The sequence below is a fragment of the Panthera pardus genome, unplaced genomic scaffold (genome assembly GCF_024362965.1).
Source record: "Panthera pardus isolate Hobbes unplaced genomic scaffold, ASM2436296v1 HiC_scaffold_11, whole genome shotgun sequence".
Taxonomy (NCBI): Eukaryota; Metazoa; Chordata; class Mammalia; order Carnivora; family Felidae; genus Panthera; species Panthera pardus.
The window spans coordinates 26025728-26050770 of record NW_026526666.1 but is presented as its reverse complement, the minus strand read 5'-3'; the positions used below and the strand labels follow the sequence as shown (position 1 = coordinate 26050770).

Genomic DNA, 25043 nt, shown 5'->3' with positions numbered 1-25043 from the left:
TGGTTGACCTTTAAGTAGGTAGTCTAAAAATGGTCTGGGTGTTGTGAGAAAGCCATCTAGGACTAAGGTTTCCTGGTATCGTCTGGTGGCCTCTTCACACAGGAAGCCAGAGCTGGGCCTTTTCGTTTATTCTTCCTTGCATCACCTGTGTTCGTGTGACCACTGCTCTGTTCCAGACACTGTGAAGCAATTCGGATAATCTAGCTTTATAATCCATATGAAGGAATTTACCTGTAGTGTTTTCTTGTCATCCCATTTCTTATTGGATAGCATTCATAATTTCTCATCATCTTACTGTCTCCATGTCTCTTTTTATTGGTAATTACTTCTGTCTGAGGCAGGCTATTTGAGAGATCATCAGTTTTCCTAAGTTCCTTCATTATGACTCAGCTGGGAATAGCCTGGAAAAATGAACATATGGTTTCCCATCACACCTCCAAGAGGATGAAATAGTAGTGGGGCTGAGCGTAAGACGCTGCCAACAGGTCAGAAAAAACCCAAAAAAGTCAGCATAGAAAGAAAGCAGTTTCTTAATAGTGAGAACACTGTGGACCCTTTATCTGCTGTTAAATTGAGCATGACTTTCAAGCCATGCCTCCTAATTAATTTAATTCAGCGTTCTGGCATCAATAAGTAATTGAATTATAAAAGAATTCAGTGTAACAACTTAGGACATTTTGTTGCTGAAAGGTTCGTTGGAGAATAGAACAATTCAGTGACTCAAATAGGGATGTTTGATGTTCACAACTGGGAATTCAGGGTAAGGTAAGGACTTCTTTAACAGACCACAATAAACATACAGTGGGCTGCTGGCTGCCATTCTCATAGTCACTGTTAGCTTGGGTTGGAGGGTATAAGCTTGATACCAGAATATTCTTAACACCATCACTTCCTTTCTGGCCTCCCCGCAAATATGCTGCTTCTTGTTGCCACTGGAATCAGGAGAACATCATGGGACATTGTGGGTGGGATTGTACTTCCTGTATGAGGTAGCCCAGGAAGGGTTAGGCTGTCAACCCGAGGGTCAACTAAAAGGCCTTGAGATTGAAGAGGCTGAATCACTGGAATCAGTTAAGTTGGCCTAATTTGTGCTGGGATTTTCAGGGAAGTTAAGCACATGGCGTCTTTACAAAGGTTATAGTAAGCTTACAGTAAGAGGCATCAGGTATAACTGTTCTCTTACGGGTACGAATTATGTAAACCCTCACACTCCTGTCTACTAGGCAGGGCTGTGGGTAGACCAAATCAGGAATATTCTGCCCTTCCCTGTACAGTGCAGTCGGTCCAGGTGCCAGATTTAATGGAGTCACCTACCATGTACCTGATACTTCAAGTGCATCGAGAAGTTCACAGATGCTCAGGCTGCTGGTTAAGTAGCCACCTGGCACCAGAATGTATGGACCCTTGCACTGTATCATACTCCTTGATAGTAATGGGGCTGCTGCGTGAGGAAGATAATTCTTAGCAAGGATAACACTTGTGAAAGAGCAATAATGAGCACCCAGAGAAAAGAGATGGGTATGACCCAACTTTTGTTCGGAATGAGTCTGAAGGGGAGTGTTGTGCATGTATATGCGTGCACACCGATCAGAGGAGAGTGATACTGTTATAAATCCTCATTTTCCTGATGAGATACTTGAGGGTCACAGATTGTATTGCTGTAGTCGGTGCTCATTATATGTGAAGTTGTATTTCTAGAAATTATCTTGCGGATCAGAAAGTTGTAAAATGGGAGGTATGTAAGACTCAATAGCATATAATATGCTTGCACGGTAGCTTCAGAGTGAATTTTTGTATTCTGCTAACACTCACGTTCAGATTGGATTGGGCCCTCTTGCAAAATGAATCATGACTGTCACCCACTGACCCCTCTAAATCTGCTCAGCTCTGTTTCCTGCTGTTTGTCAGTACTGAGCTCACCTCTGTAAAACCAATTCAGCCTTGAACTTTACTTCTAAAGGATGGGATTGCCACTTTTAGCTTCCCTTATTTTTAGTTTCCCTTTTTCCTTTTTTCTCTAACCACATTTTAAACACCTAAAAACCCAGCTGTAACATAAAAACAAGCACAAGGGGGACGCATGCTTGTGGTGAGCTGCTTGGGAGCAAGAGGAAAGAAAACCCTGTGCAGGGAAGTATCAGAGGATACTGGGGGCCTCTTACCGGTTTTCTGAACAAAGTCTTACTCTGAGGATATTTAAAAATTGAAAAATAAAAATCAAGTATAAGGAAAGCCAGTTGTATATGGTTTCTTAATGAGTCTAAATGAATCTTGAAGAACTTCTGTTAGATTGTTTACACTTTCTGATGTCTTCTGTTATTGGACAGCATTTACTAAGTTTCTCCTGTGTGACTATGAAGTAGGGGAAAGCCTTAAAAGTAACATTGCTGTGGAATTCGGTGTTCAGCTTTTCTAGTTTGAATTTCTGTTGTTTAGAGTGTGATTAGGTATATAATTTCTTTCATGTATTTGTAAGGAAGAATAAGGTTTGAAACCTATTTTAGTTTGCGTTTTACTTATGAAATTGATACACTTATTATAAGGCAGAGTGACTTATTTAAAAAAAAAAAAAGACTAGGGAATTTGTTAATTCAACCAGAGGCAAGACCTACATCTTTTGGTGGGGTCTTTAGATTAAAATCGTCTTGGGACTTCGGAAAATTTTGGTTTTCTAGGGCAAGCATAAGTTTTCTAGGGCATAGGTGTTTATTGACAATGATGAATTTGTGAGTTAAACTTAATAATGAGTTTTTTGAGGCCAGGGAATGGCAGAGCTTAGCATTAGATTTAGAACATGATTATTTTTCTGTTAATCGCTGTTTCTAAGCTGTTAATAATCTTAAAGCAGATAGAGACAACTTTGTTTTTTGAATCTCTTTTTTTAACGAGAAAATCAGATTGACAGTACATGTGGTTACATGAAAAATTCTGACTTGAGAGACACCCAGTTTAGTTGCATGTACAAACCAAGGCAGATATGAAATGGAGGGGTAATATGCATACTTCTAGAGTTTTAGGAAGAAAATGAGTTTTTAAAAGAATATGTAATTTTATTATATCAGCAGAGTGGTGTATGTTATTGGGCTTTTCGTTTTCCTGCAGCGATAATATCATTTTGTGTAATTTTAGTTTGCAGCCCCAGTGTCACCAAGAAGACCAATTAGGAAGAATGTTAATCCTTTCCAGTTTTTGAAAGACTCAAAGCAATTTTTCTTCTAAACATACAACCAATAATTTTACAATTTTCTAAGACAAGTCAGGATTTCTCCCATTGCTTTTCTTTTTGCTGACTGGGACCAGAAAATTACTAGGAGAGGAAAATGAAAATTGGTAAGGATTTGAATGGCCAGCTCAGTAGCCTTTTCATACTTTCTCCCTGGACTGCTTGTTTCTGTCAGTTGGTTATCTGCACTGGGGAGGAACCAGTGGGTACTTATATGACAGGGATTGGAGAACACTGTGGGTTTCAGAGTTTTGTCAGAAAGAGATCCTGGCTAGAACGGAAAAGCTTGCTTTATGGGTACAGGTATAGTATTAGTTTCCTGTGGCAACTGTAACAAATTTCTGAAAATGTGGTGTCTTAAAACACATATTTGCTTTTATAGTCCCAGAGGTCAGAAGCCTGAAATCACTTTCACTGGGCTAAAATCAAGTGGTCAGCAGGGCTGTGTTCCCACTGGGGACTCTGAGGGTGAATCCATTTCTTTGCCTCTTCCAGCTTCTATAGCTGCATTTCTTGCACCCCTTGGCTCATGGTCCTCCTCTGTCTTCAAAGCTGACATCATGGTATCTGGCTTCAGTGACTATATTGCCTTCTGTGGTACAATCTCCCTCTTCCTTACTCTTATAAGGACACTTGTGTTATATTTTGTGCCCGTCTCGGGTTCGTTAACCTAATCACATCTGCAAAGGCCCTTTTGCCATGTTCTGGGGATCAGAACACATGCATCGTTGGACCATTGTTCAGTCTCGCACAGGTAGCAGTGACTTCTGCACCTGTGAGACCCATGGTGACGAGCTAGCCACCTAATGCTTAGAGCTGTGTAACTGTAAAATTAAAAAGTTTCTTATAACTTGTAAAATTACTTCTTGGTTGTTGTCTAAAAAGAAAATTGAGATATTCCAATGTGAAGAAAATAGTTCATTTGGTTCAACTGTAGTAATTCTGGTATGAAAGTACCACAAAATAAGTTCAAAGTACCATGGGAATCATAAGACAGATTTTAGGTGAATATTTGTTGACTGATGAATGTATGAAGATCTTCAAAAGTTAAGCTTCCCCTCGAGAGAAAAATTGGGCTCCCTAGAGGTTTTCTGGAGAGTTTATTCAGCCTAATGGTTATACGTTGCCTGTAGGTGTATTTATAATGCCCATTTCACATAGTGAAGTGTACTGATCTGACATATATGGACTCTATTTAATAATAAAATATTTAAAAATGAGGAACTGGCCGGAAGAAACAAGGGTTTTGAGAAATGTGATGGATCGTAGAGGAATGTACTAAAATTTAGAGAATTTTTCTTTATACAGTACACATTTTTCGTATGTCAACAAATTTTGGCTGTATCACTTTAATACAATCTTTATAATGGTTACCATTCGTGTTTCTGGGTGGTGTCTTAAAATAGTAGTGCTTTGCAGCTGATACTGAAGAGTCTATTAAAAACAAAAAACAAAACACGACAAAAACCTCTGTGCAGCAGATCTGTTTGGTCCTGTATGAATCAATGTCTGTCACAACAGCTTCTGTATTAATGGGATCAGATGGCTAGAAAGCCGTTTTAATGTTCCGTTTGGTTCTCTTAAGGGAGACACATTCAGGTTCCAGTTGTTGAGGCTGTGGGGCAGCAATCCAGGTATGAAAATGAGAAAGGTTTGCCTGCCTCTCTTGTGAAGGAGAATGGAACGAGGGCGTGTGGAGAAAGAAGTAGGGGTAGAGAGAGGCAAGTCGGCTTCAAAGAGATCCGTCTGCACCCAGTTCTCTTCTACTCTGCTCTTCTGATCTGTGTGCTGCTTGCCCCCTGCAGAATGAATCAGCCTGACGTTTTATCAACTTTTTGAAAAGTGGGGTGAAGTGGTGTGGAACACATCAGAGGGGTGAAGTGGAGCAAATCTGAAAGAGAGCAGAGTGTTTCATCTCCTATCCTGTGTGTGCTTCCCCCCTCCTCCTTCTGGAGCCAGAAAGGGCTGAATTGATGTCCGCCCCATTTTAGTTCATCTTGCTACCTTCATGTTGCACTGATACTAATATATTTGAAGTAAGAAAAGAGCAGGGCCGGGCAGTTACTGTATCATGCACAGTCATCGGTTTCTCTGCCCCTGCAACCACACAGCATCCCAGTGTTTGCTTTGACTTGAATTTGCCCCAAAGTGACCTTCCTTGAACGTACTGTATCACTTTTTAATTAATTACTGATTTTATATATACACAATACTGTTTCTCTGAATGTTCATATGAGTTTATTACGAGTTTCCAGAATTATAACTAGGTCTGGGTGGGAAAAAAATTTGTGATGAGAAACCCTCTGGGAAATCTGAATAAAAATGGGGCAATAGCTGGTGTAAATGCCAGAGAAGTCCTGGGTGCTGGTATGCATGAATCCATGAGTATATATGTATGGCTGAAGGAGATCATCTGTAATTCACAGCTCGCTTAGTATTATGTGTCTCTTCGCAAAATAACTCAAGTTTTCTCATGAAAAATAAGTAGATCTGGAAACACAAATTTTGACTTCTTAGTGTTCCATTCAAATCACATTATGTATAGCTAATAATTATTTTTGGGTGCTTTCCAGAGACAGATGGGACCGTGTTCAGAATTCTCACAAAAGCTGAAGGACTTATGGGTGAGGATGTACCTTTAGAATTGCTGTTCCACTTACCGGTAAATTACCCGTCGTGTCTACCTGCCATCTCGGTTCACTCGGAACACTTGACCCGGGCCCAGTCCATGACCGTGAAAGAGAAGTTACTTAAGCAAGCAGAGAACCTTTTGTCGGAACCTATGGTTCATGAGCTGGTTCTCTGGATTCAGCACAATCTCAGGCACGTCCTCAACCAACCAGAAACTGGAAGTGGCCGTGAAAAGTGTACCTTTGCAACAGGCACGACTGTGGATGATGGACTGTGGATGACTCTTTTGCATTTAGATCACATGAGAGCAAAGACCAAATATGTCCAAACTGTTGAGAAGTGGGCTTCTGATCTACAACTGACAGGAAGACTGATGTTCATGGGTAAAATAATACTGATTTTACTACAAGGAGACCGAAGCAATATCAAGGTGCCAGAAAGTTTAATGTTGAGTATGAATTTGGCTATTTTCTGCCAAAATGGTGTTAATGGATCTCTATCTTCTTAAGAGTGTCTTTAACTTCTAATTATATCTACAAACTTGTAAAGCTTGAATAAGTAGATGATATTTGAAAAATCATTCCAGGGGCACCTGGGTGGCTCAGTCAGTTAAGCGTCTGACTTTGGCTCTGGTCTTGATCTCACAGTTCCTGGGTTCAAGCCCTGCATCAGGCTGTCTGCTGTCAGCACAGAGCCCGCTTTGGGTCCTCTGTCCCCCTTTATTTCTGCCCCTCTCCTACTCTCTCTCCCAAAAAAATAAATAAACTTAAAAAAAAAAATCATTCCGCATAACAAAAGTAAGGGGTTATAAAAAAGATCTCTGTGGTGCATGAATGTTTGTAATTAGCTTTGAGCCTTAACTTTATAAATGTGCACGAAAAGTTTGTGCGTGTTTGTATTTCATTCTTTGGCACAGCACGGTGTCTATTTGTGGGTAGTCTGTGAAAGGTTAAACTTTTTGGCAGTTAAAAACACATTCTGACACTTTAATTTGGCTCCTCTAATACCTGGAAAGAGGCGCTGGTCCTTCCTAAGGAGGATTTAGTGTTAGTGGAAGTAGAATCGTTAGGGCTGTCAGCTTGTCACCACCCACCTAACTTTTGCTTTCCACATGACTTGTCTCAGCAGCTGCTTTCAAAATCATCATCTTCAGATTTTCCAAGTTCGAATTCTCAACTCATCTCACCTGTTTTATGTGGTACCAGACAAGGAAAGCTGCTTATTATATTTTATATCTTGAAAGTGCTACAAATCACTTAATAGGTTTTGTGCTTTCAGATAGGTTGGGTCAAGAATACTTACAATTGAATTTATTCAAAACCGATTAAGCTTGCACAACCTATAATCTGAAAGATTTGTAAAATAACTACCTAGCTTTTTTTTAGGGTGGGCGCTTATCACAATACGTAATTGGTATTTGGTTAACCGGATGAGTGCTGGGTTTATAGCATACAGATACCACAAATAATTAAAGCTTAATCTAAATCTTGGTTTGAGGTCTGACCAAAGAGCCAGGTGTTTTAAGGTGATTTATAGTATATCTACAAAACTTGATATTTCAAGTAAACTACTGACTGACAAAATGAATACAAATTAATTTCCGTGTTCGTATTTCCCTGAAAGTCTCAGATTTTTCTTTAAGCCAGCTCAGGAACGTTAGTCTAAGCGCAGCTGTTCTGCAGATGTTCTGCAGATTGGATCCATCAATCAATTAGCAAGTATTTATTCATTTGACTCGAACTTTGCTAATGTAGAGAAATTACACTTTTTAAAGAGTCCTTATTATTATTATTATTATTATTATTATTATTATTATTATTAGCTTTCCCTAAAATGCCACTTCATGTAAATATCTCTGTTCGATTTTCTAAGATTGCGTATCAGGGTGGAGAATTACAGGTACATATTTATAGATGCCATGCCATTTGGAATGGCAAGTGCTGTGTGCCTGTTAACCTCCTCCAGACATGGAAGTAGTGACATTAATGGCAGTAGTTGGTACTATTAATTGTGCCATAGCTGTGTGTGGCAGCCTCTCTGAGTGCTTTGCATGTATTAACTCATTTAACCATCACAGCTTCCCATGAGGTAGGTGCTGTTATGAGTACCATGTCATGGAGCAGGCTCTGAGGCACAGAGGGTGTAGGTGGCCAGACTGGAATCTGATCTAGTAGGCTGCATGGTCCAGATTTAAACCTGTGTAGTTTGCATCCTTCCACCAGCACATTATGCTGCCTAGTGTAGAAAGACACCATAGCCCTCTTATTGCTTGATTCAGAAAGGGGGTACTCTTTACGTAGGAAAATAAGCCTGCAGATTTATGGCTCCTTTGAAACTAGGACTTTGAGATTCAGAGTAGCATCTGTTTTTAATGTACTGATTTATCATTTAGGAATACCTGATTCTTCAGAAAACCTCCAAAGTAGATGTGGACTCAAGTGGAAAGAAATGCAAAGAGAAAATGATTAGTGTACTGTTTGAAACAAAAGTACAGACAGAACACAAAAGGTATAATTTAGTACTATTGCAGAACGAAAAGTAACTGAATCGATAATTATACTCTGACAAATCTAGGCATATTCATGAGTTTCTCTTGTATAATGCAGGTTTCTGGCATTTGAAGTCAAAGAGTATTCATCGTTGGATGAGTTACAAAAGGAATTTGAAACTGCAGGACTTAAGAAGCTTTTCTCCGAATTTGTGCTTGGGCTGGTAAAATGAAATGGAAGACAGGAATCTTTTAGTAAGATAGCAGTGGTTCTTTGTTTTGTTTTGTTTTGTTTTGTGTTTCACATTGGGTTTTGGGAATGGCTAATTGAAATCCTCACAAGGGAACAATTTTAAAGTTTCTCTGAAGCAAAATGATAGCTACCATTCTAACTTCAGGAACAAAACCCAATTTTGCTTATGGAATATTAAACAGTAAAAACATCCATGTATTCTAATTTTTGCCAGCAAAGACTAGGTTCAATAGATGGAATGTTATTTGCAAGATAAATATAAGATGATGATGGTAAATGAGCCCTTGTGTTTGTATAGCAGATTTGTTTGGAACTGTGCAATTTTCTGGCTAATTTTCTTGTAATTAAATGAATTTTTTTAAAGGTTTGTTTTTGTGTTTACTTTTTCTCATGTTTACATTTTTAGCATTTGATCACGATTTTCCCCTATTCAGCTTATTATATCTAATGTTTTAAGTTGAATGTTAAGAAAAATATAACACTGATTTCTTTGTGGAAGTGCATGAATTGTTAGCTTGAATAAAATCAAAGAAGTTCTGTAGAACTTGATTTATGATCGCTTTCTTTGAGGTCCCAGATAGCACAGTACCTGCCAGTTACAGGACTAGAGAGTCTATTTAAATTAGAATTCTTTTTTGAAAAATTCACCTTCTGGTTTTACAAGGGGAAAACTTTCACACAAAATGAACTTGACTTGTTGGATGGAGGAAATGATACAGAGATACCATTAAAAATTTTTTTTTTTTTTTAGGGGCGCCTGGGTGGCGCAGTCGGTTAAGCGTCCGACTTCAGCCAGGTCACGATCTCGCGGTCCGTGAGTTCGAGCCCCGCGTCAGGCTCTGGGCTGATGGCTCGGAGCCTGGAGCCTGTTTCCGATTCTGTGTCTCCCTCTCTCTCTGCCCCTCCCCCGTTCATGCTCTGTCTCTCTCTGTCCCAAAAATAAATAAAAAATGTTGAAAAAAAAAAAAATTTTTTTTTTTAATGTTTATTCATTTTAGAGGGAGAGAGAGAGAATGTGAGCAGAGAAGGGGCAGAGAGAGAGGGAGACAGAGAATCTGAAGCAGGCTCCAGGCTCTGAGCTGTCAGCACAGAACCATACGCGGGGCTTGAACTCACAAACAGCGAGATCATGACCTGAGCTGAAGTCAGACGCTTAACTGACTGAACCACCGACTGCGCCCCAAGATACCATTATTTTATTTCTTAGGAAATCTGTTAAAGTATGATAATCTTAAAATATATTTACTATAGGGGGCGCCTGGGTGGCTCAGTCGGTTGGGCGGCCAACTTCGGCTCAGGTCATGATCTTGTGGTCCGTGAGTTCTAGCCCCTCGTCGGGCTCTGTGCTGACAGCTCAGAGCCTGGAGCCTGCTTCATATTCTGTGTCTCCCTCTCTCTGACCCTCCCCTGTTCATGCTCTGTCTCTCCCTGTCTCAAAAATAAATAAACGTTAAAAAAAATAAAAAAAAAATATATATATATATATATTTTTTTACTATATAGTAAAGAAGAAGAGAAGACACCAGAAAATAAAAGCTTGCATTAAAATCTCTAACAAGTGTAAGGAGCCATTTACATTTCAGAAAGGATATTTGTGTTCACAAAGCCAACTGTACTTCTGAAATAAGGGGCCAAGTGATGGAGGAAAGGCCACACAAATCCCTCTCCCTGCGATCTATGAAGTACAGTGATGTAATTATAAAATCCTAACCGATGGGAGGCATAAGCGAGGGCACGTTCGAGCATGCCGGTAGTGTTCCTTGACAGCGTTGCTCTGGCATCGTGGTGGTTCAGTCTGATTGTCTCACTTTTCAGGCACCCTTACAATTAAGTTATTCCTACCTAATGATCATTTTATGGGGTTCCAGCGAAGGGGGATTTTCGGTTCATTTTATCTCATTCAAGGATATTTGTGATTTTTTTTCCTGGAGAACTGGTAAATGTTGTTAGGTTGTTCTATGGGAACGGTATGGCAAGGAGACACTAGGCTACTGATATGCTAAACTGAAAATAGGCTTGAAAATTTGGGACTGGACGTTATTACCACTTTCTTTGACTTAACTAAACGAGGGGATTAAAAGTTACTGCCATCAAGGTTGTAGCAGTAGCAGTAGTAGGAGGCTGGGTCTGAATTTTATCACAAGAGAACTGCGAGTGCTTCATTTTGCCTTGACTCTTCTGTGCTCAAGTGTTTGCCACACCATGATTTAATTTATGGTTCTCCTTCAAACTCTTATCTTCAGATTTGACCTTCCACCCCTAGAGAAGAGCTTGAATCAGGCAAAATTGAATGTTGGTAATGACTTTCTCCAAATTAATTACATTTCTATTTGCTAAAATGTTTTAAAAGTATTGGTTTTGATTTTTTTTTTTTTTTTTGTGGATGTTCACATCTAAGTCTTTCACAAATGTATACACATTGGAATGTAAAACTAACCTTGACGGTGTTAGAGATTTATATGAATTTAATTTGATGATCACTGAATAAAAGAAAATTTAAAATCATGTGCAAAAAGTCTGTAAGAGTCTCTGGTATTTTCTTAACTGGAGGAAGATTTTTTTTTATCTTCTTATATTTTTATTTTCTTAACTAGAGGAAGATTTTACTAAAACCCTGATGCTTTCTTTTCAGCTTGAGGTACTTCTGAAAAGCTAATTAGGACTTCCAGAAGATAGAAGATGGGGGGCCAAGGGCTGGGACCCCTGAAGGACTGCACTGTGAGAGTAAGTACTAGTTGTCCTAGTACTATAGCTAAAGTTGGTGGGTTCTGTTAGGTCCAGAATGTCTTAAGCTTTGAATTTGGATTAGGGTAGTCCATGATTCTAATGCCCCATATCCTCTAAGTCTTCTTTGGAATCAGATAACATTATCCTAGGTGTCAAATTTATAAGTAATTTTAAAATTCAGTATTCAAATAATCAGAGATAATTGGACTCATGAAGAGACAAGATACTATTAATGAGAAACAACAGAAATAATAGACAATAGAAATAGAACCACAGGGACTCTACATGCTAGAGTTATTAGACATAGATCACGAAACAGGCTTAGTATGTTCCAGGAGATAAAAGCCAAACTTGGAACTGGAATTAGAAAATGTGAAAGGTGACATGCTATATTTATATTTGAAAAACAACAAAACAAAAATAGAAATTCTAGAACTGAAAAATATTAAGAATTCAAGAATGGTTCATTAGTTAAAGTGCAGTTAGGAACCCAGAAACCAGCCTAGGTATTTGAAACAGTGAATCTAAAACAGGAATTGGTTAGAAGACCAAAAGAGCAAAAAGGAGAGGGAGTGGAGCTAGGTGACAGAGAAGAAAAAAAGAGGGGAGGGCGATCTACTCAGCGTTTAGAAATTATGAAACATTTACCTGCTGCTGCACTTTAAAGACTATTGTAGTTGGTCCCAGAGCTACCGCTGCTGATAGGTACTATCTCTGGTCTATTGGAATTGCCACTTGCTGCCACTGCAGCAAATGCCAACAGCTGTCACAGTGCTGGAACCTGTACCACTAGCAGAGTTCCCAGCAGTGCCTCCTATTGAGCAAACTCAACAGGAATCCACCTGGTAAAGAAGTCTGGGAAATGTCATTTGAATAACCTGACCCCAGGAGAACCACAAAATGTAGGAGGATGGATATGTGTGTGTGTGTGTGTGTGTGTGTGTGTGTGTGAAGTGAGAGGGGAGAGACCTGTGTGCCTATAGTAAGTAACCAGCACAGCCTTCCCTTTTAGCTTTTAAGCATTCACACCTACTCCCTACCCACATTTAAACTTCTGTACAAGTACAGGTTTATGCTTCTATCAGATTTAACTATTTTTTTCTGTACAAATGAAGACTTTTAACTTTCCCCCCAAAAGTGGAGAAATAAGGTCCCATCAGTTACTATTAGACTCACTGGTGTTAATTCTTTTTTTTTTTTTTTTTTTTTTTGACGTTTAATTCTGTATTTTGAGAGAGCATGGGGGAGGGGCAGAGGGAGAGAGATGTGGGGCTTGAACTCACAAACCGTGAGATCATGACTTGAGCCGAAGTCAGATGCTTAACCGACTGAGCCACCCAGGCGCCCCTGGTGTTAATTCTTGTTCAGTCACAATCCCACCTGGATGTTCTGTAACCTGAAGATAAACTGTAAAGTTCACCGCTACCAACCTTTCTTATATAACTTGAGAGAAGGAAAGGGAAAAACTTGAGGAAAGTGGGAAGGAAAGACAGTTAATATATACAAAGATACACAGAACAAGCAATGAAGCAAATTTGCATGAGTACTTTGATACTTGTTTCTATAACTGATCTTGAAGCTGTAGCTGATATTTATAACTTCTCCTTCTACTCCATTTTTCTTTGCTCTTGGTCAGCACTTTCTCTAGTTAAGGCTCTCTATCTAGTAGGGTAGCCAACTCTTCATTTTGGAAGGATCTACGTTTTCAGGAGTTGGGTTGCTTATTAACTTTGACTATTGAACAAAAAATATTAAGAGGTATTCCCTGGTCTCTTGACATAGTTCTTGTCACCCCATGGTGTAGCAGTAGCCCAGTTTTCCTGTAGTAATCTGGATCAATCACCCCTGCCATTTTGCGAACCTCTTTCTTTGCTTGTTCATTTAGTGTTCTAAGGAGCCTAATATATTCAGGTGTCAGTCTCACCTTCTAATTCATTTGAACCATTTTGTGTGGCTGGTAGAAACATTCCTTCCATGAGAACTAAGACTGCCAAACCAGCATAGCCCAAGTTTACAGAGTTGGGAATAAAAATTTTGTGAGTGGATTATATGTATAATACAGAAATCCATCTTATTTTAATTCCTTGATTTCTGGACCCATGTATTCTGGCAGTGGGAGAAATAATATCTTATATTGATCACGGATTCAAAGTACATCTTTGTATTGTATGATAGCACCTCAACTTTCAGAGTCTTGTCTTCTAGCTAGCCAGATAACTGACTCTTTTGTAGGTCATTATATTATTCTATCAAGCTAGCCACTTCTGGGAGATTTGGCACATGGAAGGCCTATACGTTTCATAGTCATGAGCCCATTGCTACATTTCTTTTGTTGTGAAATGAATTTTTCACTTCGAAATTATATTGTGCTCTCACAACATCTATAATATTGTGGTTGGTAGTATTATAGAAAGGAACTTCTGATTTATAACTGAAATAAGTATTTCTCTGAGGACAAATTGCTGGCCCTTCCACTAGAGAAGAGATCCAATGTAATTAACTAGTCATGAGGCAGTAGTGTCTCCCAGGATATGAGGCCCTACTGGTGGCTCAGCATTGATCTCTGTTCATAGCAGGTTAGGCACTCAGCAGTGATAACAGCAAGATCAATATTGGGGAGAGAAATTTTATGTTGCTGAGCCCATGTATAACTTCTATCCCTGCTGCCATATTTGCTTTGTATTAGAGCCCACTGAGCAAGCACGGGGGTGCTAGGGAAAGAGGATGACTGAAGTCTACAGAATGAGTTAGCCTGTCCATTTAATCAGTGAAGGCTTTCTCTGCAGTGGTTGTCCTTTTATAAACATCACATGGGACGTAAATATTCTCATATTTTATGCTCATCCTGAGGGGTCCATTCATATATATCTGCCTCAGATCTCTGTCATTAGTCTTCTGATCTAGTTCTTTCAAAGTGACTGATTTCCCTGGCCAATCCATTAGCCAGTGCCCATGATATACTATAGATCTACACCATGGACATTTCTTTTTTAATTTTTTTTATTTTTTAATGTTTATTTATTTTTGAGAGAGAGAGAGAGAGAGAGGCAGGCCGCAAGCAGGGGGAGGAGCAGAGAGAGAGGAAGACACAGAATCAGAAGCAGGCTCCAGGCTCTGAGCTGTCAGCACAGATCCTGACGTGGGGCTCAAAACCACAAACTGTGAGATCATGACCTGAGCTGAAGTTGGACGCTCAACCGACTGAGCCACCCAGGCGCCCCACCATGGACATTTCTTTACCTAGGTAAAGTATATAACCAGAAGTACAACTCAGAGATTTACCCACTGAAAAGGTTTTTTCTCTTCACTTTCACCTCTCCAAGACACTTTAGACTGGAATGGTAATTGCTGAAGAACCATCCTCAGAAAGCCTGAGTTCGTTCTTCCTCGGCTAACAAGTTATGGGTACTCCCCGTGATGCTGGAGGCATGATCCTGGAAGAAGCAGCTATGTAGTGGTTTCTATGGTCATCTGAGTCACTTGGTCATGCAGCTTGCCTGTGCCTTCAGGACCTGCTGGAGCCTGCTCTTGGACACATCACTTCATTGTACATACCCATATTTATGACTTCATGGATGAAATAATATCCAGTTCATGACAGGTAGCTCAGGTCACATAGTCAGTTGGTGTCCCACAGTCAAGTGTTCAGTGTCAATGAAGAACCAGGAGCAAGCTAGGAGCTCTTTTTCAAGAGAAGGATAACTATATGTAAAAGAGCATGGCTTTGATATAAAACCTTAAGTTCTATTGTACTCTGACTACATTGGGCTCCATTGCGTCATCTGGGCTGCAAGGCCCACGCAGCAAGACAGCTTATACTCAGTTTGGATCTGCAGCCTTTTCTTGCTCTGGGCCCCACTCAAAACAGGCAACTCCAAGGGTTAATCATCAAATGGGGCAGAAAATCACATTAAAATATAAAATATATTGCCTCCAGAATCCAAACGTGCCTAGGAAGCATTGTATGTTAGTGGTAGGAGTGTAAGGTGAAGCAACTTGGGATATTCTGGGATATGCCTCAGAACACTGGACCCCTAAACACTTCACCATGCTGGTGAGCTTCTGAATTTTCATGGGCTTTTATCTCCCTCTTTTTGGTAAGGCATTTAGAGTACTTGCTACTTTCTGTTTGCCAGGTCCAATCAGCATCATGTTCAGAGGAATGTTAAAATGAATGAAGAAGTCCTTGAATACTGAATTATGACACAGAGCCAGAGAGCTGACATAGTCCTAAAGTAAGATATAGTCCTGAAGTGAAAGTGTCAGGCTGCACTTGCCAGGTAAAAACAAACTACTTCTAGTGGTCTTTACAAATTGATACCAAGGAAAAGTATTTGCCAGATCCAGAGCTAGATACCACGTACCCAGGGCTATGTTGATTTGCTGCAGGATAAGACTACATCTGGAATAGCAATTATAATTGGAGTCATTACCTACCCAAATTTGATATTCTGCAGCCATTCTCTGAGACCCATCTGCTTCCGCCAAGCCCAATTGTTGAGTTAAATGAGGATGTTCCAGGAATCATGCTTGGAAAGGACAGAACAAGGTCCTGGAACAACTGAGTGTCTGCATTGGAAAAAAAAAAATTAAATTTTGCCCCTACTTCACAACCAAGATGAATTCCAGATGTATTAGAGGCCAAAATGTGAAAGGCAAAAATACTTTAGAAGAAAATACAGTAGCATATTTTCTTCACCTTCAGATCCTGGTGTTAAACAGGACACAAAAGCAAAATCTTGACAGGAAAAATTAGTAAGTTGGACTCCACTAAAATTAAAAACGTATGTTCATCAAAAGATACCATTAAAGATAATGGAAAGGCATGCCACAGAATGGGGAAAGGCATTTAACATTTTATTGATACAGGTCTCATTTCCAGAATATTAATAAGAAATAGGCAACCGGATAGAAAAATGGGCAAAGGAACCTTGAATAGGTACTTCACAACTGAAACTATCCAAATGGCCAAAAACAGTATGCAAAGGTACTCAATGCCATTGGTAATTGGTGGGGGGGGGGGGGGGGGGGGAATGCAAATAAAACCACGATGATACCACCAGCCACCCACTGGAAGAATTTATTTCTTTGTTTCATATTGAAAGACTTTTAAAATGTTTTTTATTTATTTTGAGAGAGACAGAGAGGGAGAGGGAGAAAACCCAAGCAGGGGAGGGGCAGAATGAGAGGGAGAGAGAGGAAATCCCAAGCAGGCTTCCCTGTGTCAGTGCAGAACCCGTAGCAGGGCTCTAACCCACGAAATGTGAGATCATGACCTGAGCTGAGATCATGACCTGAGCTGAAATCAAGAGTCTGCCACCTAACCGACAGAGCCACCCAGGTGCCCCCACTAGAAGAATTTACAAGATGATTAATAATAAGAGTTGACTAAGAAGTGGAGCAAGGTCCATACTGATGCACCCTTGGCGGGAGTATAAATCCACCCAGGTACTTTGAGCGAACAGTTTGATCTAATCTAGAAAAACTGACAATTGCATACCCTATAACCCAGCATTTCTGCTGCTAGGTATGTACCCTCCAGAAACATGTGCATAAATGTGTGAGGTTACCTATACAAGAATGTCCATAACAGTATTATTTTTCATAGCCCAAATGTGGCAACCCAAAACCTCCACCAACACGGAACGGACAAGTAAATTGTGGTGTAGTCATGCAATGGAATCCTATAAGCAAACTAAGTGACTGAAGTATGGCCACATAGAGCAACATGGATTCATCTTAAAAAGGCAATACTGAACAAATGAAGTGAACACAAAAGAATACGTACCATATGATTCTAAATGTTCAAAAGCAGGCACAGTGGCACTAAATTACAGATGCATTCTTGGCTTTTATTATATGGCTTACAGTTACCTGTGGGGGGAAAGGATGGGGTTGTGGTTGGTGTTGCACGTGACGATTATTTTTGGGGGGTGGGGATGAGGGTGGAGGAGGGAGAGCGATGGCTACGCTCTACTTCCTGACCAGGTGCTGGTTTCTCAGACATTTCAGTTGTAGTAATTCATTAAGCTGGGTATTTAATGTGTTATTTCTACTTTTTTTTTCTCTTGTGAAAGTAGGCCTGGCTTTTAAAAATGCCGGTTATTACAATATATTTCGTAAATAAGAAAAATATTGAAGGTGATTCTTAAATCTTTGTAATTAATGGCAACTTCTCCCATCATAAAGGCTCAGCCACATTCAAAAATTGGAAGGGAGGCACAGAAGAATAGGCTATTTTAAGTAGAGTGGTTAGGGAAATCTTCTCTAAGGGGGTGACATTTGAACCAGTGCCTGAATGAGAGACCAACCAGAGAAAAGTAGGCAGTGGAGAGTTCCAGGCAGCAGGCCCTGTAAGTGTAGCAGACACGAACCTGAAGGAACATAGCCTGTTTGAAGTAGACTCAACTGGCTGAGGTTTCTGTGCCAGCAGCTGTACATCCGCCTCTCTTAGCATGCCAAATGGCCTCTGTCTTCCCTCAGTGATGCTAGCTTTATGAGACTTTCGCTTGTCAGCACTATTTTTGACCCTTCAATTTGCTGTTTTCCATTTACTTTTATACAAAAGGGAAAATGTAGCATTCAAATAATTGTACAAATACAGCGATAGAAGATGAAGATGTTAACAGTTCTGGCATTGTCGCACAATAGCTTCATTTGTCTATCTGTCAGTTGATGCACCCAAGTCTGGATTTGATAAATGAAAAACTACATTTAAAGTTTCACTACTATAGATTGCAGAGGGCACAAAAATGAGTTTGAAATAAGGAGACTAAAAACAGGGGCAATGCCCCCGTATTAGGAAAAATAGACAAAAATGTCTGAGGATTGCAAACCTGCCATTGATGTATAAAAATTCTCAAGAGATGAGAAAAGCTGGGGAATGGAATCTTCTTCTCTGGTCACTTTGTCATTTCAGCTACTCTAATGCCTCAGTTTGCTTTCCACCATTTGGTTTTTGACTAGATTTTTTTTTTCCCCCAAACAAGCTGGATCATAGGTTTCAATTGCTTCAGATCATCTGAAGTGATGTTGCTTTATTTTTTCTATACCCTCTTGTATTAGTTAGGGTTCTTCAGAGAAACAGAACCAACAGGGTATATATTTATTTATTTTACAGAATTGGCTCAAGTGATTATGGAGGCTGGTAAACCAAACATTTATAGAGTGGGCCTGCAGGCTGGAGGTTCAGTAAGAGCCGATGTTGTAGTTTAGGTCCAAGGCTGCCTGTGTGGAGCCCTAGGGAAAAAGCCAGTGAAGGTGGTCATTGTGCTGGTAGAATTCTTGCTTGGGGGAGGTCAGGCTTTTGTTCTATTTGTGTTTTCAACTCATTGGGTGAGGTCCACCCACATTTTGGTGGGCAATCTGCTTTCTCAGGGTCCACCGATTAAAATGCAAACCTCACCCTGAAACACCCTCACAGGACCATCCAGAATGATGTTTGACCAAATATGTGGGCAAAGTGGCACAGCCAAGTTGACATACACAGTTAGCCCTCACACCTCTCAGGAAGTTGCCATCCGTAGCTTTGCTTTTAGAGGGGAGGAATGTGGCTTTCAGTTCCTAGCTGCTTCACTCATTGCTGTCTCTTACTGTATCTGTGTCTGTTGGCTACAAAACATTAGATACTGTTATGAATCTGTAGTCGTACTGGTAAGAAAGATACTGTTAACAAAACAAGTTAACAGCCTGACAAACTATAGTTTTCTTTGGCCTGACTGGCTCCTTTTGAGTCAGAACTGGCCACAATAATAAATTCCACAAAAAGTTGCATTTCTACTAGCCCAGGAGTATTAAAAACATAGACTCAAAGACATGTATTGATTTTTTTTAAAAAAGTGAACTCACTTGCTTTGGGACAACTTTCAAGAGCTCTAAACTTGTGTTTGCTTAGTACATTGCTGGCAACAGACACCCTGAAGTGTTATTAGGAGAAAATTCTAGAATTGTGCTCCTTCTGTGTGAACGCCAGCCTAGTTCTTTTCTGATGTGTCTGACAATCCTGCTTCTCCATCACTGGGGGACAGTTAGTCTCTGCTAATCTTCAGCAGTAGACCTTTCATGCAACCAGGAAAGCTATGTTGTAAAGTGCTAGTGGTTTCCAAATTTCTATGCATGGAGTTTTTCACTTCTTTATTACTTGAGAATTTCATCCATTTGCAGAGCTTTCATTATCCCCTCCGTGTAGCCCAGGCTCAAGTTTACACCTCTCAGGTCCTGACCTCTTTCCTGAGCTCTACACACCCATTTCTAATTCTGCCTGACATTACAATCTAGATTTTGGATTGTACAATCTACACAACTGTATACATCAAATCTAGTATGATTAAAACAAACGATTGCATTTTTCTTGTTGTTGATATTGTTACCGAAACTGTCACTGGGCTCCTAGGATTAACCTTGGATGTTTGCATTGACTTCTTCCTCACTTTCTTGCATCCAATTAGCTGTCACGTCGAGTTTCTACTGATTCTTATATTCTCCCATCTTTTCCATTCTCGTGGGTACACCGTATGCCAAGTTCTTATTTTTTTCTGGCCAGGACTATTGGAAGTCTCCAATCTAGTATTCTCATCTCTGTTCTCCCTCTGTCCCATCCTATCCATTGCTACAGTTAATATTCCCTCATATAAACCTTGAGGTCAGATATGTTTCAGAACCACAGATTTTTCTTTTTGATTGTTGAAGCTTTAGAAAGGTAACACGGAGGGGCGTCTGGGTGGCTCAGTCGGTTAAGCATCCGACTTCGACTCAGGTCATGATCTTGCTGTTTGTGGGTTTGAGCCCTGCATAGGGCTCTGTGCTGACAGCTCAGCACCTGGGGTCTGCCTTGGATTCTGTGTCTCCCTCTCTCTCCCTCTCCCCTGCTCATGCTCTTTCTCTCAAAAATAAACAAACATTAAAATTTTTTTAAAAAAAGAAAGGTAGTATAGAGAAGATACTTTATATTACAAAATCTCCCTAATGGAGTCTGGAGAAGCATCCTATAGTCCAACCTTGTTTTTCTGCAGTGAAATGTATGAGTATTCACTTTAAGGAAGATAAATAAAAAGTATCACTGGTTTTGTATTGTTCGTGTTAAACTTTAATGCCAAAGGAGTTTAGATAAGACTGGCTTTTGTTTCCAAGTAAACTAGCAAAAAAGAACCAAAATAACATCCCATCATTTTGATCTTTGGGACTTTTGGTTTTGGAACTGTGGGGAAGACGTGGTAGATGTGGACTAGGTAAATCTTCCTCACGTAACCATATCACTCCCATTTCCTGCTGGGTTCGTTGTAAACTCTACACTCTGCCATTTCAAATGCCTTCTCGATTTGGCCACAAGCCATTATTTTCTGCTTTTATCTTCCACTCATCTACATATTGTTTTGATCTACCTCAACTGGTTAAATACTTCTTATTTTTTCTTCTACATATACTCAGGTTCATCCTTTTTCCTGTAATGTCCTTGCCTCTTGTCCATTCTTCTGCCAACTAACTATTGACATTTTTCTCTGTTTTCAGAATGTTTCCCTCCATAAACAGTTTGATCCCCATTCTGGGATCAATAATTGATCTTTGGTCTGAATTCTTTTAGCAAGCTTCAGTTTTCCTGTATGCAAAATGAGAATCATATCACTGTCTTACCTCTCAGACTTGTCACTGGATTAAATCCTGCACAAATGCACCTAGCACAGTGTGAGACCCATTGTGGAACTCAACTGGGGCTAGTCCTTTTTCTTCTCTTCCTCCTTCCTTGCTTTTACTTAGAATACTCTGTAGTTTATGTTATTGTTTTAAATATACTTTTAATTTCCCCACTACTAGATCAGAAGTTTTTTTTTTTTCTTAAGTTCATTTATTTATTTTGAGAGAGATAGAGACAGAGTGTGTGGGGGAAGGTCAGAGAGAATGGGAGAGAGAGAAACCCGAGGAGGTTCTACACTGCCAGTGCAGAGCTCTATGCGGGGCTTGAACCCATGAAACTGTGAGATCATGACCTAAGCTGAAACTAAGAGCTGGATGCTTAACTACTGAGCCACCCAGGTGCCCCACTATATCAGAAGATTTTTGAGGGTAGAACTTTGCTTATTAGAAGCTTAGCACTTACTGAGTTATGGGAAACGAATATGAATGGTGTTACTAGAGACATTTCAACCCCTCCTTTGGATTCTGGACAGCCTGATTTCTGTGCCTATGAATGTACATTCAAAAACTCAAAACCAAATCAAACCTATGATCACAAGACCCATCTTGATGTTTAGTGTCATAATTTCTGTTTCAGTGGAATTCTGAATGTCCAGAGGCCTTATAATGGAGACTGCCCACCCAGGATCTTGACAAGCCTCACGGCCTAGAGGGGCACATTCTTTCACGTACACTAATAGCCAACCACTGGGTGGCCTTGCCAGAAACCAGTGGGCAGGGCGACTAACACAGTTCTTCCGCATTGGTGAGATGTGGTGCTCACTTGCATGGGAGAACGCAGATTCTGTTCCTGTGCCATTTTCTGGGGCTCCCTGGAGTAGCCCTGGGCCCCCTCTGGGAGCAGGAGGTCTGAGCATGACCATCGCTTTCATGCACTGCTCCTTTCAGGTTGGTTCTTCTTATCTCCAGGCTCTGCTGTCTCTCTCCCAAAACACCTCCTCTAAAGCCCCTTTCATCCCTAGCCTCCAAGAGTAGTATATCCTCTGGAGAGAGAGAAAAGCTAGTGTTGGTAGAGATCACTAGGTGTTTTCCTAATTTCCATTCTAACCTTCTTTCTTAGTAAATTTTCTTAGTAATTTTCTAAGTAATTTCTTTCTTTTTTTAAATTCTAATGTTATTTTTTAAATTTACATCCAAATTAGTTAGCATATAGTGCAACAATGATTTCAGGAGTAGATTCCTTAATGCCCCTTACTCATTTAGCCCATCCCCCCTCCCACAACCCCTCCAGTAACCCTCTGTTTGTTCTCCATATTTAAGAGTCTCTTATGTTTTGTCCCCCTCCCTGTTTTTATATTATTTTTGTTTCCCTTCCCTTTTGTTCATCTGTTCCGAGTCTTAATGCCCTCATATGAGTGAAGTCATATGATATTTGTCTTTCTCTGACTAATTTTGCTTAGCATAATACCCTCTAGTTCCATCCACATAGTTGCAAATGGCAAGATTTCACTCTTTTTGATTGCTGAGTAATACTCCTTTGTATATATACCACACCTTCTTTATCCATTCATCCGTCGATGGACATTTGGGCTCTTTCCATACTTTAGCTATTGTTGATAGTGCTTCTATAAACATAGGGGTGCATGTGCCCCTTCAAAACAGCATACCTGTATCCCTTGGATAGATACCTAGTAGTGCAGTTTCTGGGTCATAGGGTAGCTCTATTTTTAATTTTTTGAGGAACCTCCATACTGTTTGCCAGAGTGGCTGCACCAGTTTGCATTCCCACCAGCAGTGCAAAAGAGATCCTCTTTCTCTGCATCCTCGCCAACATCTGTTGTTGCCTGAGTTGTTAATGTTAGCTATTCTGACAGGTGTGAGGTGGTATCTCATTGTGGTTTGGATTTGTATTTCCCTGATGATGAATGATGTTGAGCATTTGTTTCTTGTGTCAGTTTGCCATCTGGATGTCTTCTTTGGAGAAGTGTGTATTCATGCCTTTTGCCCATTTCTTCACTGGATTATTTGTTTTTTGGGTGTTGCGTTTGATAAGTTCTTTATAGGTTTTGGATACTAACCCTTTATCTGATATATCATTTGCAAATATCTTCTCCCATTCTGTCGGTTGCCTTTTAGTTTTGCTGAGTGTTTCCGTCGCTGTGCAGAAGTTTTGCTTATGTCAATGAGGTCCCTGTAGTTCATTTTTGCTTTTGTTTCTCTTGCCTCTGGAGACATGTTGAGTAAGAAGTTGCTGTGGCCAAGATCAAAGAGGTTTTTGCCTGCTTTCTCCTCAAGGATTTTGATGGCTTCTTGTGTTAAGTTTAGGTCTTTCATCCATTTTGGGTTGATTTTTGTGTATGGTGTAAGAAAGTGGTCCAGGCTCATTCTTCTGCATATCGCTGTCCAGTTTTCCCAGCACCACTTGCTGAAGAGACTGTCTTTATTCCATCGGATGGGTATTCTTCCCTGCTTTGTCAATGATTAGTTGGCCATAAGTTTGTGGGTCCATTTCTAGGTTCTGTATTCTGTTCCATTGATCTGAGTGTCTGTTTTTGTGCCAGTACCATACTTTCTTGATGATTACAGCTTTGTAATACAGCTTGAAGTCTGGGATTGTGATGCCTACTGCTTTGGTTTTCTTTTTCAAGATTGCTTTGTCTATTCGGGGTCTTTTCTGGTTCCATACAAATTTTAGGATTGTTTTTCCTAGTTCTGTGAAGACTGCTGGTGTTATTTTCATAGGAATTGCATTGAATATGTAGGTTGTTTTGGGTAGTATCAACATTTTAACAATATTAATTCTTCTAATTCGTAAGCATGGAACACTTTTCCATTTTTTGTGTGTCTTCTTCAATTTCTTTCATAAGCTTTCTATAGTTTTCAGTGTATAGATTTTTCACCTCCTTGGTTAGGTTTATTCCTAGGTATTTTATCATGTTTGGTGCAACCATAAATGGTGCAATTCCTTGATTTTTCTTTCTGTTGCTTCATTATTGGTGTATAGAAATGCAACCAATTTCTGTGTATTGATTTTATATCCTACCACATTGCTGAATTCATGGATCAGTTCTAGCAGTTTTTTGGTGGAATTGTTTGAGTTTTCCATATAGGGTATCATGTCTTCTGCAAAGACTGAAAGTTTGACTTCCTCCTTGCCAATTTGGATGCCTTTTATTCCTTTGTGTTGTCTGATTGCTGAGGTTAGGACTTCCAGTACTATGTTGAAAACAGTGGCAAGAGTGGAAATCCCTGTAGTGTTCCTGACCTTAGGGGGAAAGCTCTCAGTTTTTCCCAATTGAGGATGATATTAGCAGTGGGTCTCTCGTTTATGGCTTTTATGATCTTGAGGTATGATCCTTCTATTCCTACTTTCTTGAGGGTCTTTATCAAGAAAGGATGCTATATTTTGTCAAATGCTTACTCTGCATCTATTGATAGGATCATGTGGTTCTTGTCCTTTCTTTTATTGATGTGATGTATCACATTGATTGTTTTGCAGGTATTGAACCAGCCCTGCATCCCAGTTATAAATCCCACTTGGTCGTGGTGAAGGATTCTTTTAATATATTGTTGGATCTGGTTGGCTAGTATCTTGTTGAGAATTGTTGCATTCATGTTCATCAGGGATATTGGTCTGTAGTTCTCTTTTTTAGTGGGTTCTTTGTCTGGTTTTGGAATCAAGGTAATGCTGGCCTCATAAAATGAGTTGGAAGTTTTCCTTCAATTTCTATTTTTTGAAACAGCTTTGAAAGAATAAGTGTTAACTCTTCCTTAAATATTTGGTAGAATTCCCCTGGAAAGCCCTCCGGCCTTGGACTCTTGTTTTTTGGGGAGATTTTTTATTACAAATTCGATTTCTTTACTGGTTATGGGTCTGTTCACATTTTCTATTTCTTCCTGTTTCAGTTTTGGCAATTTATATGTTTCTAGGAATTTGTCCATTTCTTTCAGACTTCCCATTTTATTGGCATATAATTGCTCATAATATTCTCTTATCATTGTTTTTATTTCTGCTGTGTTGGTTGTGATCTCTCCACTTTCATTCTTGATTTTATTTATTTGAATCCTTTCCTTTTTCTTTTTGATCAAAC

The 25043-nt window shown here is 39.8% G+C and overlaps 1 protein-coding gene across 9 annotated transcripts in view; it reads left to right on the top strand.

The window, feature by feature from the left end:
- RWDD3 (RWD domain containing 3) overlaps positions 1-25043 on the top strand; it is a 147637-nt gene that overhangs the window by 13198 nt on the left and 109396 nt on the right. For 5 of the 9 annotated variants that reach the window (XR_008418509.1, XR_008418503.1, XR_008418514.1 and 2 more), the window contains exons 2-5: positions 5797-6284; positions 8247-8362; positions 8461-8597; positions 11228-11319. Coding sequence is in view for 4 of the 9 variants with exons in the window: in XM_019457578.2 (XP_019313123.2) it covers positions 5797-6284; positions 8247-8362; positions 8461-8575 (719 nt within the window). In the remaining 5 variants the exon portion in view is untranslated. Of the gene's footprint in view, positions 1-5796; positions 6285-8246; positions 8363-8460; positions 9140-11227; positions 11320-25043 lie in introns of those variants that run through there. The other 4 variants (XM_019457578.2, XM_053892144.1, XM_053892145.1 and 1 more) reach the window with 3 other exon arrangements.